Source organism: Dufourea novaeangliae, unplaced genomic scaffold (assembly GCF_001272555.1).
Source record: "Dufourea novaeangliae isolate 0120121106 unplaced genomic scaffold, ASM127255v1 scaffold96, whole genome shotgun sequence".
Taxonomy (NCBI): Eukaryota; Metazoa; Arthropoda; class Insecta; order Hymenoptera; family Halictidae; genus Dufourea; species Dufourea novaeangliae.
The window spans coordinates 474,710-490,672 of NW_015373974.1; the positions used below are offsets into that span (position 1 = coordinate 474,710).

General features: G+C 37.9%; 3 protein-coding genes across 3 annotated transcripts; 1 reads left to right on the top strand and 2 right to left on the bottom strand.

The window, feature by feature from the left end:
• Window positions 1–368: 368 nt before the first annotated feature.
• Window positions 369–6,573, bottom strand: LOC107187019 (transmembrane protein 184C). Its single transcript, XM_015575009.1, has 7 exons — window positions 6,213–6,573; window positions 5,818–6,133; window positions 2,973–3,009; window positions 2,618–2,895; window positions 2,066–2,272; window positions 1,769–1,984; window positions 369–1,046 (listed from the first exon to the last, which is right to left on the bottom strand). Exons 2-7 carry the CDS (start codon window positions 6,063–6,065, stop codon window positions 764–766), a joined length of 1,269 nt encoding a protein of 422 aa, XP_015430495.1. The 5' UTR covers window positions 6,066–6,133; window positions 6,213–6,573; the 3' UTR covers window positions 369–763.
• A 1,064-nt stretch (window positions 6,574–7,637) lies between these two features.
• Window positions 7,638–10,914, top strand: LOC107187000 (zinc finger protein 354A). The gene is made up of 7 exons (XM_015574989.1): window positions 7,638–7,898; window positions 7,960–8,478; window positions 8,554–8,710; window positions 8,785–9,003; window positions 9,075–9,217; window positions 9,670–10,322; window positions 10,403–10,914. The coding sequence occupies exons 1-7, from the start codon at window positions 7,653–7,655 to the stop codon at window positions 10,419–10,421; spliced, it is 1,956 nt and encodes a 651-aa protein (XP_015430475.1). The 5' UTR covers window positions 7,638–7,652; the 3' UTR covers window positions 10,422–10,914.
• A 3-nt stretch (window positions 10,915–10,917) lies between these two features.
• LOC107186999 (Bardet-Biedl syndrome 7 protein-like) lies at window positions 10,918–14,357 on the bottom strand. The gene is made up of 13 exons (XM_015574988.1): window positions 14,216–14,357; window positions 13,967–14,156; window positions 13,711–13,879; window positions 13,570–13,646; window positions 13,254–13,506; window positions 12,863–13,125; window positions 12,619–12,808; window positions 12,465–12,545; window positions 12,258–12,401; window positions 12,076–12,197; window positions 11,911–12,020; window positions 11,517–11,796; window positions 10,918–11,104 (listed from the first exon to the last, which is right to left on the bottom strand). Exons 1-13 carry the CDS (start codon window positions 14,355–14,357, stop codon window positions 10,972–10,974), a joined length of 2,154 nt encoding a protein of 717 aa, XP_015430474.1. The 3' UTR covers window positions 10,918–10,971.
• Window positions 14,358–15,963: the final 1,606 nt, after the last annotated feature.

The following is a 15,963-nucleotide window of genomic DNA, read 5'->3' on the forward strand; positions in this document are numbered from 1 at the left end:
AATAAAGTCTTGAATATTGGTACACAAAAATGTACTAATTGCAGTGCGTATTCTGTCAAAATTTTGAAAACACTTGCTAAAGAGACTTATACAAACAAAAGTAACTGGTAACTGTGCAGAGAAAACAATAGATTATAAGATATGATAAAATTCTTAAATGTGTACAAATTCATATCACAAATGCAAAAGTGAAAATACCATAAAATTTACAAACTAAACAGAATGAATTATGTACTGATATCGACACATTATTTACTAAACAATAAAAAATTTTCGTTGAATCTATCGTTAATAGAGAACTTTTTTTGACACCAAATACTTCCAGGGTCGTAAAACCAGCAATAAATTAGCGCAACACGTTCATAAATAGGACTGCACCGATATATTGTTCTATGTATAAACATTACTATATACAATTATTTGCTAGTACACCATTGGTAACACGAAGGCGCGAATGGTTTGGCCGCAAATAAGGAGGAAAAAAGCGTTTTAAATGGACGTGTGGTTAAACGACACTTACTCGCAGTGACGTCGTGACGTATCAAATCCTTAATTCGTAGTTGCAAATCGTCTCCCGTGACATGAGAATTTGTACAAATACACAGGGTGGGTGGAGCACGCTCGTTGCAAAACTAGACCTCTTTCTTTTCGTTAAACATACAATGCACTAGCGATACAGAGTGATCCTGGATGAGGTTAGGAATAGGACGACATTGACACTTCGAATGTTCTCGAGAGTCCAAGACACATCACACTGTCAGAGTTACGTTTTCACCGCGTTATTGGTATCCTGCACGTCTGGTATCTGATCGATTGGATCGTTCTGTCCCATCTCACCCGTATTGTAACCAGAAAATGAACACGCTGGTGCACTTTTGGCCATGGCCACCACCGCCGCCTCGGGTAACAGAGACGTTCGTTCCGTTGCGCTGCTCCAGGCTTGCTGATAAGCACTGCGACCACGTATCCTGCGACTCAACGACGACCCCACTACCCCCAGGTGTTCTTTTATGTCGTTGTGTACGTCCGAGACGTCCCACATGGCTCTGCAAGTAAAAGGTCCTTCATAGATGTAAACATTCGTTCGGTCGACAGATGTCATTCAATTCACGTATGGAAAAACAGTCAATAGAAAAAGGTCTACGGTTTGAAATGGTGAGATCGACCGGTCATAAATCATTCATAAATATGTGTGGTATTCAGAGGCCTCTCTAAATGCCGGTTGTAAAGCTAAATATCTCACTGACTGACCCTTACGCACACGATGGACCTAACTTATTTTCGTATACGTGACAGTATATAGGGTGTCCGAGTATTGATGGTACATCTGCTGGATACGCGTGCGATTTAATAGGACTTGTTTAGCGTGTCTGTCCATTGCATTCCGTTTCTAGTTAATACCATGACCAATGCACGTGTTTCAGATTAATTTTCAAAGTCGATTTTCTCGAAAACAAAGCCTTGCCTTAAATGAACAAAAATGTATTCCATATTTTCAACTTATTTTCTCATGTAGAAAATACCTCTTCCCTGATTGTACCATCAATACTGGGACACCCTATATAATAACGCAGGAGTAAGAGATGAGTTTTTTGAATAATGAAGTTTCACGTAATTGTAGATGAAAATTGTAAATATAAATGAATTGTATATGTACGACCGTCTACTTTTGAACCTAGTTAGGCTGGGAATTCGGTACGCTACGTAAACTATTGTACTTTGAGAAAGAAAGATAATTTTTTAGGTGTACATAAAAACTGTTCGCTACCTGAATGCATCCCACCATGCTTGTCCTTGTGCTAGATTTACAAATGGTTTATAAGAAAAGCTATAGTGATGAGCGACCGCTGCCAAAAACATCTCGATGCAGATTAGGAAGTCTTGCAGTTTCGACGATATACTCCTGATATCATCCATGTCATTTGTATTGAAGATACTTGATATGACATCGAAATACACTAGCAACGCAACAAGTACACCTTGACTGTAACACAAGAAAGATGATTACAGACAAATCTTACGATACTAATCCTCGTAGGGCGTATTCAGACTTGTGTGAACTCACAAGAAGGAGAAGAACACGACTGCTTTGATACATAAGAACTTGCCGATTGGTTTCATCGGCTGTAAAGCATCCGCATTGGCACGGTAGAAGAGCACCAGACAGTACATGGCGACGAATTGCGATAAGTTATTTACAGCAATCATATACGGAAACGCTACGTCTGTTCTGAATTCACCTTCTCCGTATACACCATTCAGCTCACAAATACTGAAAATTTTGGAATCTGTGTGAAATACATTTGTACCATTTTGTGCTGCTGCAAATATATTAAGGTTGTTTTACACGAATGAAATTACAATTTTCAATCGATCAGAATATATTTCTGTAACTGCATACAAGTGAAAAATCATAGGGTTGTTTTAAAATTACTACCATTATGTTTCTTTTACACTCAAGTGTGACCTCAAATTCTGATTAGTTGAAAATAATGTTTCTTATTTCATTCCCGACGACATTTGTAACAGAACTTAGGACAGGACTAACTACAAAACAACAAACACGATACTTATAGGATACATTGTTAATGTAACGTTACGTATTAAGAATACATACAATGATATTAAAGTTGATATGGGCCTAACAGCAGTGTACTGCAATATTCCATGTTTGCACATATGTACAAATTCTCTTCCCATTTCCCAGTCGGGTAAACAACACAAGGGAAACATATGATGTACTTGACGGGAGATTTCAAGTCTGTGTTCCAATTGGCGATCCGCGTCCAAATAGGCCAATAAATACATCATAAAATTGTATATTACATACGCCTCGTAGCATTCTCTTAAACTATCCACGTATATACTCCCTTCTGGATACACCAGACCAAGCCACTGTACAAAATGAAAAAAGCATTATATACAGAATAAAAGAATATATGATTTTACAAAATAGAATTGTGTATACCTACAGCGTTTACTGCATAAATTGGTACCATCCATAGTATTCTGAAACAAGTTATAAAATTTACTTATAGTAAGTAAAAATAATACTTATTATAAATCAATATCTATTTGATACTTTTACATGTATAAATTCTAATACACTGATCCAACATGATCATATTTATGGTATTATAACTTCGGTTAGACGTTGAATCGCAGTCGCAGATTTTTCAAGCACTCGGTATATCAAAGTTAGATTGGTATCTGTGTGTATAAGAAACGGTCTGGATAATTGTGTAATAAGTCTGAAGCATTTAAATATGATAAGTGAGCTACAATGTTAACATTGCAAATTTGTAAGATAATACAAAATTATCAGTGTGTGTATTCAATTTAGTATACATATTTTAATTATAACAATACATTTTTCAATACAATTAGATTTTCGATTATTAAACAATAATATTGAGTTATACATGATGTTCTGTATCAACTTTCTAGGAAAGTGAATTTTGTTTTAATATTCTATGAATAGTAATATTTTTATTTTTTTAAATTTATTTTTACAATTTTTATTTTGTTTATGCAGTAAACGGTCTTTTTTGCGACAAATACGATTAAAAAAATCTTTTTTCGTTCGTCGGCAATTGTTAAAACATTATTCTTATGAAACTAAATATTGTTATAAAAAAAATGTCTATTATTTTTAAAAAATTTAGAATTTCTAGATCGTATAAGAAATGGGTTTATTCACTTATAGTCTTTAGCTACTTATATCTGTGGCTGCTGACCTTTCCTGTATCAAAGGTCAATCAATACAGTTCTTTGACCTTGAGTTTCTAAGACATACGTGCATCGCATATATTACCATAATACAAAGTTGCAGTTGCTACGAGAATAATAATGTCGCAAACTAAATGACGAAAAAAAGTAACGTAATATTGCGAACAACGTAAAGTACATTTAATCTCCTCCTTTTTTATCTTGAAATTACTCGAAACAATTTGTTGTACGAAAAAGCGTATGAAGCAAAATTTACAGGATTTCAAAGGAAACATTTTATTGTATAATTATTATAATAATATTAATTTAATTATACAAATAATTATTGTTTACACGTAAAGTTTTGAAGGTCACCTTGAGTTTTTAAAAAATTGAACACCCTATATTTCTCTACGAAAATTAAAAGATCGTTAAAAGCTGATCGAATAAGTGTTAATGCATAATGCGTCGAAAGTGGGTATTTACTGAGATAGTTACAATGAAAGTTTGATTGTAAAAGGTGTTTGAACTGTCGGCCGCTCGTGCTGATAAAGACATCTAATCGTCGGGCAAATGACGGACACACGTTGTCTAGTATACTTCCGACGATTTTTGTAGATACACTAATAATACATTCTTGAATTATTCTCCATGAAAATTAGTCTAACTTATATTGTAAGTATTTCAATAAATATTCACTTTAGACTTATTATACCTTAATACCTATTTACTCAGTTCTGAATGGTCCTTTAATTTCCGTAAAAAATAGTGTTCCGTTAAAAAAAATTGACCTTCAAAAATTTATGTGTAAACAATGTAAAAAAGAACCCTATTATTCTAACAAATGTTCTCAAAATCATGCAACTTTTGTATTTCACAATTTCAAGTCGTTAAGTTAAGTGAATAACCTTGCATATATAATTAGAGTATAAAATTAATTACATTGCTATTAACTTTTAAATTTTTGTTTAACGAAATATTATTCTCTTAACTTTTCATCACTACTGCAATTTCAATTTTCGATTGTTGGTTCTACATTTTCTTATCAACAATGGCACAGATATCCATTTAATGGTCAATCTGCTTATAGCAACACACATATACTACCCACACATGTATTATGTAACCGGGTACTGGTATGTATTCTACATGAAAACGGATCAATTAATGACTGAATCAAAGCTCCTTTATATAATTCAAGAAGTAACTCCCAACAAGGATGCAACAGCAAGTTGCTCTTAAAGGTTATTCAGACCCATTAGACAAGTTTGTAGATACTTTATGCATACATTTGCTTAAGTACATTATATTTACATAATCGTGTAAAAATATCATACAAAAACGATCTAAGTAAGAGAGTTTTCAATCCGAGTTTCTCATAATTTTCTATTTTAATGTCCAATACTTTGTATTTGTATATTATTTTGAGTTCCTACACATCAACAAGTGTTATAGTCAGGTTGAGAACAGCAGATAGGTTCATTGCCCATGATTGGTAAGAGGTACGAGAACAGGAGGCCTACTCTCTCTTTCTTTCTTGTATTCCTATACCTTTCCCTCAATTTACATAAAGCTGACTTAACAGAGACTCTGTCAGCTGTATCCACTACACAGCTGATTAACCCGCTGACATAACACAGACTGTGTCAAATGTGTCCAGTATACAGCCGATTAACCTACTGACTATAATCAGGTACATATCGTTTGAGGCTTTCGGGTGTAAGCCGTGTCCTTGTGGAATCGTTTTCCTAACGTTTCGCAAGCATTACAGGTAGCTTCATCAGGGGGTCAAAGACACACTGATGCTGGTGTGTGTCTTGTGGTGCTCCTCTAATACACTGGAGCTTGGTCATGTTCCGGTTCATTGCTTACCAATCAAAAGAGAAATTTAATTGGTCAGCTGAACCCGAAAGCCTCAACAGTGAGAACTGTATGATGCCGGCCATGAAAGCCTCAAATCTCTGATTAGGTACATATCCTTCATATTGAAAGAACAGAGTATAAATAGCCAACAACCGACCTGTCTGTCCATTTCCTACTTCAACCACCAGCCATGCTCACCTTACATTATAAATCCAAAGCGAACCCAACAAATAACAACGGACTCACCTGATTATGTACTTCTGCAGTCTAGGCTGTGTGTAATATATCATGTGTTGCACAATCTCGTAGAAAGCAATGGGCAATGCCAGCAGTACAAACGCGCCACCGACCAGAGCTCCTTGATCCTGCTTCTTGAAGCCATTCTTAATAGAGTTCGCCAACAGAATAGGCACCAAAACAATGATGAGCAGCGCGTAGAGGCAAGTTAAAACTGGCAGAATCCATAGCCGCCAGCGGCGACAAATAGAAGCCATCGCGGTGAATTCAAGTAGAGCAGGGAAAGTATCACATAATTTTCCAAGTCGGTCCCCAGTTCGAGCCTCTGAAAGCAGAAACCGGCGTTCTGATGACCCTCCTTACGATATCGCGTGTGCTGGTCCACTGGTTAGGTTACAACGAACCTAGCTGATGCTCCTTGACACGACGGCGAGATAAGCGGGTTCGAACGACGTTTCCATCGAGCAGAAAATTATTTCCATCGAGTTTTACGACGTTTCACAGGCTAACGACGACGTAAACATGATGCACGCAGTGTAACCGAGATGTTAAAAAAGTCATAACAACCTTGTCAGACACGATGAATCGACGATGAACCCGAGTCAGCTGACTATGACAGCACAAAGGGGGGAAGCCACCCGTGGACACCCTCGTCCCTAATTACACGATCAACGGGGGATTAACAATTCCGATTCAACCGTATCAATTCCGCTTCCCACTGAAGTAAGAACCATACGTTCCTTCGATTTCTGTAATTCAATACGAATACCGTAATATTCCGTTACGATTTTGATAGGCCGGATTTCGAAGTGAAATCACCTTTCAAACGTATGTCAGCCGAATGACTCATTCTAGCGAGATTTAACGAATAGACGAATAGATAACCGCGAATATCTAAAGCAGTACAATTTGCACGAGAGAAAGTATCGCACCAGTGTAAATACTATTTTGACATTTTCCGGTAATTGTGCGTATATTACTGTATTGAACTCTGCTCCCGGAAGTGCTCTTAGTCATCTGGCAGGCGGGCCCAATACCATTCGGGGAGAATGAGTCCCTGTGAGCTGGTGGTGCTCGAAATCGGTATGGGAACGTGTCGATCGAGCATTCACGCTCTCCATTTCCAAGGTCCAAAAACATATCGGAAGAATTCGTTGACGACAACGAGGAAGGAATATTATTTTATGGTTAAGACCTTGATTCAATGGTTTCTATATAGTACTTTTCGAAGCTTCACGTTGGTGCCGCTGATCACGATCGCGAACACTAGAAGGGGAAGGGAACATCCGTTTTAATGGCGTCAAGACCCAAGCACTGTTGTCACATTTTGTCCTACAGTGTTTCAATATTTTGCTTTGTTTATGTCGCTCGTGTTCCAACGAAAGGAGAGAAGAAATCCATCTGGACACGCGAAGATTGGTACAAGACGGCCGGAGGAAGCGGTTTTTCTCGCCGGGACGCGAATCAAGCCGTGAGAGAAATTTTCTGCGAGCTCCGGGTGCAGTGACCTTGATTCCTCTGTCATCTCTAAAGTATGAGAACGCGGGAATTTCGAATCGTGCTCCCGGCCCGCCGGATCCATTTAAGCCTATTCAAAAATAATAATTCGCCTCCAATGTTTTTCTGCCTATCAATTCAAATCGAAAAGTTAAACGTTTCAGAGGATTAGGTTGCAATCGTAATTTGCCCTCAGAAGTGAAAAACACATCAGTATATCTTTGTACACTGATTATTGGTTTTAAAAATGTAACTTTACTTTCAGGCACAACCAGCCAGCTTTCACAGATGGGTAGGAAATAATTACAGAGTACAGTTTTTCCCATCAGCAGTGGTAATAAGTAATTATGGAAGTTACGACGGAAGAAGCCCAAGCTGTGTTGCTGGAGGGAATGGAAGGTGCGCAATACATCACCATTCAGAGGGCTGATGGAGAGCCTCTAGGCAAGAGTGTGCCACTCTTAACGTTGAATGGAGAGCTAATTTCCGAGGGAATGGTTGTCGATATGATCAATGCTGGTGTCGGTACAGATTATGGTACAGCAACGCAATATTATGAAGCGGAAGATTTGTTACAGCACGAACTAACAGAGGTAAATGTTTTTTTCCTTGCCTCTACTTGTTAAAAGCTAAATCTTTGTTCTTTTTGTGCAGGAGGATCGTAGATTGGCAGCAGCTCTAGTTGCAGTACAATTGCAGCAACAACAGAAACAGCAGCAACTTCATAGTCAATCACAACACGAGGATCCCACTTTGCCAGATGTTTCTCAATTGGAAACATTGACTCCTGTTAATACGTATTCCATTCAAACAGTACCAGAGCCAAGTGCTCCACCGGTATATCCGACTTTGCAACCTTTCAAACGAGTTCCTCATAATGTCAAGCAGGAATTCATAAATGTGAAGAGCGAGTACGAGATTGACGTGTCGGCGGATAGTAGCGAGGATGCGGCGCCGAGTTCCGGACCGAAGAGGTCCTTGCCGCACAAAAAGAGGATTCCCCGTAAATTGAAACAACAAACGAAGCGTAGCTCTGCCAGGAAGGATACCAGCAAGTTGAATTTAGACGTTGCTAAGACGGAACCGTCTGGAGACATGCAAGTTCCCATGTTCAAATGTGAACTGTGCAGCTCTAGATTTAGTAGTCAATTAACATTTTTTGAGCATCTTAAGGTATTTCGGATTCTACAATGGTTTATCAAGTTATCAGAGCTGTGATGTTATTCGTAACGTTCGTTCGTCTTTAAGGTGCATTACGAACCTGTGAAGCAGGAAGCAAGAATAGCGCAAGCAACAAATACTAACATCACGATATCTGTACAAGAGTCGGTCCAAAGTCTTGAAAACACTGTGATCGAAGAATTCAGTGAACCTGAAGATCTCATGGAGGGCATCAGAGGTGTTGGTAAGCGTACGGTGTGCTCTGAATAACATCAACAATTTTTCTACTTCGATTAACATTGCTTCCAATGTTTTTAGTGGAAGAGACTGGTGCACACATAGACGATGACACGGAATCTCCGTTGTCTACTGTAAACAATGCATCGCCACTGTGGACTATCACCGATGTCACGGAGCATGTACATAGGGACCATGTGAAACCGTCAACAGTTAACGAGCAGGACTTGCATGAAAAAGAAAAGACTGATATTCCGCCGACAACAAAGAAAAAAAAAGTTTACAAAGCACGGAAAGCAAGTGTGTATAACCACGTACGAAGATTTCTTCTTGTGAACAGCGTGTTTTAAAACAGTCCTTTATTTCCATAGATGACGAGGTAACATGCCCGCAATGCGACCGGTCATTCCATCATAAAAATAGTTTAGTGTATCATATGCGTTCACACAGCGGGGAACGGCCGCATCAGTGCGAAGTCTGTGGGAAAAGTTTCTTCGCTGCCAGTGCATTAAAGGTAATGCAAATATTGTTATGATTATATTGAACTCTACACTAATGAAATACAGTGACCTCTTGATATATTGCCGTGGCTGTAAAAGAGTAAAATTCTCCTGGGAAGGCGAATTTATGGGCTTGGAAAATGGCGAAGGAGAAATGCCGTTGAGCACTTGATATTGGGAATTCCTGAAATTTATGCCAAATTAATGTTCGATTTAAACTTTATTTCAGTACTTAAAATAAATTTACCAAGTGAGAGGTCTTTCCCTTACATTACTTTTTCCCCTAGCGGAAGCGGAGTTTGCTCGTCAGTGTACGTGTGAAGGGTGTGTTTCCCGCGGCAATATGCCAAACGGCAGTATATCAAGTGTCCACTGTGGTTCCAATTATAAATTTTTCGATTTTCTGGTTCAATGGATCCAACCGCCGTAGGATTTTGAGGTTAACTGAGCTGTTTTCGGTGCGCAGGTACACAAACGTCTTCACAGCGGCGACAAGCCGTACAAATGCGAGGAATGTGGTCGGCATTTCCGTCAATGGGGCGACTTGAAATATCATTCGACGAGCATTCATTCCGAGCAAAAGCAGTATCAATGCGAATATTGCGGCAAAGACTTCGCTAGGAAATATTCCCTGATCGTTCACAGAAGGATCCATACTGGCGAGAAGAATTACCGGTGCGAGTATTGCAACAAGACTTTTCGGGCGAGTAGCTACTTGCAGAATCATCGTCGTATACACACCGGCGAGAAACCGCATGCGTGCACAGTTTGTGGGAAACCGTTCAGAGTACGAAGCGACATGAAACGACACATGCACACGCATTCGAGGGGAAGGAACGAAAGGCCTTTGACCAGAGTGATGTCGGGCAAGACCGTAAACTCCATGGAGGAGGAGGCTGACAAGGGATCGCAGGCAAAAACGATACATGATCTGGTCAGAGATTTGAAGTTGGAAGTGGAGGCGACAGGTGTCGTGGAGATTATCCCACCGGATGATAATCCTGAGAGCATTCTGCCCCATGCAGGAGGACCGACTCTAGAGTACACAGTAACAACTACGCCTGATGCAAATCCAGACCGAGATCCATTGGAAGCGGTTGTACGTACTGCTGACAACATGTAAGTTAATTTCATTAAATTTCCCTTAATTTACTAGTAACTACTGTAGGGAGTTATTTTCTTGAATTATTGATTTGCAGGCCGTATTTTTTCATGTAACGACTATTGGGTGTGTAACCGAAGAACTTGTACTATAACCACTGAGCAGCAATTGAAATTAGAATGTCTGGTTTATAAACAGGAAGCTTTCTGACATATGGCGAAACTTCATTGTAAATGATCAGTCGACTTGCTATGCATCGATACACTGCCCTATGTAATATGCATAGTGTACTTTCCAGTTTCTCTGTGGTATACTTTTTAAGGGAGCGCGTTCACGACGCATAACACTGGTTAAATAATATTCGTAAGACTGTTCTTAGCAGGAAACTCGGGAAAGTACAAAGCTGAAAGGAAATCCTAAAAACATATATCAATTTAATTGCGTAACGATATACATATATATGAATATGCATATATATATATACATATTGTACTATAATTAACACTAATCAAGGAAACATTGTACATTTTTAAGTCTAGGTAAGTTAGCCGTTTATATATCGCGAATGGTCGTTGAAAAATATATTTTTTACGTGAAGACATTTATAGAAATACTGTGTGGTCCATTTTTATTGCATTCTCCAGAATAAATGTCTACAGCTCAGTCTTAGGTGATCGAAGGGGTGGAAGATGGTGCGGGCACCGTACTATTTGTATTAATGAAAGCTTGTAGAAGCTGAGCTAATTCTCGCGTTTCGAGCGCTGCGCTAAGTTTCTCAGCAGCATCTTTGCTAGTGAGTCTGAAACGCATGGGATTGTACATAAAAAGTTATTGTGGTGCAATTTATTATTCAATATTTTCAAACTTCTTCCCGAATGACTTTTTCAAATGGACTTTAATTTTTAATATACGTGCAACTACGATAATGAGTAAAGATTTTATTGTTAATAGAATAATTAAGGAAATAATGTACCAATTATTTTCATGATATTGCGTTAAACATTATGTTCCTGATCTTTTCGTTATAATTTATAGCTTGATAGAATAAATGGTCAATATTTGAAAAAAGAACTAATGGCAAATGAAGAATTCAATGTTTAACCTAAATTTCTAAAGATAAAAGAAGAAACAGACGAAAAGTAAAATTGGCATGCAAAATTTTGTTAATTGTACTATATTATCAATACACGTCATATTATTTATACCATTACCTGCGGGCTCGTTTTGCTCTCTCCCAATCAACATAGAGATCGGTAATAACTGCATGCAGCCTGTCTAAAATTGCATTATCCTTCGTCATTTGCGATTTGATTTCCGTTTCCGTTTGCAGCAACTCTTGGTACTCCGAGCACAGTGTTTCTTTTGGATTCTCCTTCAATTCCCATTCCTCGAGTACATTTAAAATTTTCACCTTCGTAATCAACTCATGGGCAGCATTTAATCGCGGCAAAACCAATTCCAATACCCTGGATATGCTGGCATCTGAAGTATCTATAAAAATATTTATAGTGTAATTTGTATACACGAATTGTTCTATTAACTGTACACTCAGCCTTAGGACACAAATGTAAATGTAATCTATACTTCTGCAGAAGAACGTCATACCAGAAAACACATCTAGCTTGATTTTCCTTTTCGTTGCCTCCCTGGTCAAAATGTCTCTTAGAATTAAAATGCTGGATATATTTTCACCCAGGAAAACAGCGTTTCCTTTCCTGAAAATTGCTAAAATGTACAACACAGAGCGACAAGGTGCAATCATGGACTTACTTGTACGTGCATTTCAGGGTTGTACCCACAAAAGATGAGACGTATGTTAAAACTGCTTCACCGTCTTTCAAGTGAGGCCTTTCAGGAATGTTAGGTAATACCAAAGAGAGCCAAGCATGCATCTGAAATATGTGAAACATGATTATTGAAAGATAACGTTGAAATAATATTTATGAATGTACCTCAGCAACGGTGAAGCTTCCAATCACTTTCAATTCGTTGAAAGGTCCACAAACAGACTCTGTGCTGTCATCTTCATATTGTCTTACGTGAAGGGAAAGGGCACTTATGGGTATGGATATTCTACGACAGCACTTTGGCTGTACCTATATTGGAAAGTATTTATAAATTCTATATTTTTCATGTTACATGTACAAAAGAAAACGTACCTGTGAAGTCACATAGATTTGCAAAGTACCTGGCTGCCCTTCTATAGTTCTTAATCTCATTTCAAGGTGATTAATGTTTACCTGTTCGAATAACGACCAATTTAAATGACAAACTTGTTCAATTAACGATCACTCCCCATTCATTTTTACTTACTTGACAACGGTACGTGGCAAGTACAAAATTACCTTCCTTCGGATTACATGCAGAAAGGCTCACAACTGCACTATTGCTTTCAACATCCAACAACGCTATTGGTGTATCTGATTGTATCAAAATATTATCAATTGGAGTATCGAGTTCTATGGAAAGTGAATACGATGCATCCTCCTTGTTCAAAACCATTCTGAAAGTGATTGATTTACATTTCGTTGCACTCCTAAAAATCACCCGTAATTACCTGTGATTCACCGACAAAATTAAAGGTGCTAAAGGATCAACGGTAAAGTTAGCTGTTTCCTTTTCTTCATTCAGCTTTTCCTGCAGCTGCTGGATCTCTGCTTTCAGTTTCGCTATGCCCTCGTTTTGATCAGATTCTAGAAGTCCAGGTGGTCTGGTGGTCAAGCCAAATATTCGTCCTGAATAGGTTGTAACCAGAACCTCAGGGTATCCTGCGGCTCCAATTACTCCGCCTGCCACTGAGCTGATGCTTTCACTGGCATTCTAAAAAGATACAAGTTGTTTAATGTCTCTTTCAAATTTCTATCCAATCCTATAAAATACCAATATCCATCTTATCAGTGTGTAACAAATAACCTAAAAGGGTTGACTTTTAATTATACTGTACCTACATGACGAAAACGAAGGGATGGTAATGTGTCTTCATCGGGGAAAGTATATACTTCAACAGTACCATCCTGCCGACCAATTAGTATATCCATGCCATCTTGTAATTCATACGTGTCCAGAGAAGTGACTTCAGAGCCTGTCATGTTCAACAGCCAGGTGATCCTTAGAGTCTTATTACCCTGAAGAATGAGTAACCCTATTCTGCCATCCATGGTTCCAAGTAGAACACGATCTTTGGACTCAACATCCCCTTCCCTGCAAAAGAGGAGAATATTGTTGGTAACAATACCAGGTATAAGGTAATTAATAACAAGGTACCTGTACAAGGCGAGTACAGTAGGCACACTTGGAAGTCTCAGAACTGCTGGAGTCTTAGTGCCATACAGGACACGTATCTGGAAGAAGTGAAGTTCATTCAGTCAATTTAGTTCTTTCAACGTCACACGTTTCAACACTCACAGCACAGTCTCCGCAAGCAAGAAGTGCATAAATGGTGGAACTATCAGCAGGCAAAAGGAGAACATCGTACAAGGTTTCGCCAGCCAGGTAAGAGTCAGCATCCTTGCAGTCTTGGTATCTGTGATAAAGATCCCTGGCACAGGCTGCAAGGTTTGGACCAAGCACATACCTAGAAAGAATTATTACTATTAATATTCTATACATTTTACAGGGGAACTTGTTGGTACTTGTATATGATTATAAAATAATATCTGACATTGCTGAGACAGGATCTATGAGGTTCGTATCAAAATCTAAGAACAGCTTTCCCTTTTTTGTGTATCCCCTCACGGTATTGTCAAGGGCAATGAAAATCTTGTCCCGTGCTGTACCTCCTAAAGCCAGTTTAGTGATCTTGGGTCCAGGCAGAGATTTGAATGACATCTGTAGCTCACCTTTCTTCATACCTGTATCAATAGTTTTATATATTGAAACAGTTTCAAAGGGTAGATTACAGAAAACTTACCATATACATGTAATACTCCATCATGATCACCGACAGCAAATTTCTGAGTTTGCCTGTGCTCTGTTGCAGAGAATATCTTTGTCGTGCCTCTAGAAGTGACACCCACAGCTACATAGTCTATTCTTGATAATGGTAGAGTCATTTTGAACAACAATTATGAATTAGTGAACATTTAGGTTCTATTCTCGAATTTCAAAATAGTAAATTAGGAAATGGTTCGTGTGTGGTCAAAGAAGGATGATGAACCATTGTCCAACAAATAGTGGATTGTTTCTATTGTACAGTGATTTCGGCGCACATGCGCGACGATCAATTTAACTATAGCAACAACTAGCACAACAAACTATTTTTCATGTATGGACTGATTTTTGAATAAATGTGTAGATTACTTCACGTGAAAAATAACAGGTACTTAAAAAAACATAAAAAAGTGTTAACCCAAGAATAGAGACATGAACATGACTACATCTCTGAAGAAATGAAGAAATGTATATATGTATACAATAAAGAAATTAGACTTCTTTTAAATCAAATTATATACATACATGTTCAACGGATCTTTTATTTAAATGAACTGTTTATATAAACTTTTGAGTATTCTCATGGTTTTTATACAATACATTACAATTATTGGTCGAGGCTAGGGTTGGCAGTGTAAGTGTATTTTCAAACTTATTTTTTTTTCAGTAAACTATATCAAGCATAAAAAGTTATCTAAATTAGTTGTACATTACTCTGTATATAATACTTAGAAAAGTATATTTTAAAACAATTTCTGAATTTGTAATTATTTACGATACAAATGATCACTGCAGACAGTCTACAACTTCGTCCGCTTTAAAAGTACTAGAACGTTGTAGTAAAAGAGGGAAACGTTGAATTACACATAGTTTTATTATAAAAAATAATACAACGAATTCTCCCTTCTCAATCATCTCCTTGGCTATATCATTATAATTCAGATATAACTGAGATGTACACTTATTTACCTTCTCGTTTCATTTGGCCTAAAGTCATTGCAAGAAACAGAACAGCAAGGGGGTTAGTATTGGTCCTTTTATTAGCGCCGGTTGAATTAAATATTAACACTTCTACGAATTAGTCCCTAACTGGTAATCTCGTGCTTTCAGAAAGAAGTACACATTGACTTTAACAATCTTTTATTTTGCTCCTTCTATATATACCCGTGTCCATTGGACACAACTAACCGAAGAATAAAAAATATACTCTGATCTAAGGGGTTGCTCTTACATATTTATATCTAGATACTGGCAGGAAATTGAAAAAAAAAAAATAAAAAAGAAACGTCTGTCTATGATTAAACCATTCGATCCTAAAGGAGGATGCTACCAGAGTGCTTGTTAAGCTAAACACATTCCCAAAATGTAATAATTAATTTGAATTCCTCAGTACTTTTGAAGGGACAAGAGGCTTCTACAAAAACAAACCCTTTCCAACAACCTTTATGCTACTGGCCTGTCAAAATCAACTCAGAAAGTTTAGACTTATACAACACAATCATTCAGTCGAACTCATTGTCCCCTTCGAGTCTCAAGAAAATTAGCAGATTGGAGTAACATCAGCTCCTGGATTCGCATGAGTCAGGAGGAAAATATACAAAAAAAAAAAAAAAAGAAATCTCATTGATCCCAGACAATTCAGCTAATTAGTAGGGACGACAATAATCGCGAGACAAACGTGTACGTTTAACGTGGTACGAGTTGGCAACCCTAGGCTCGACGATACGC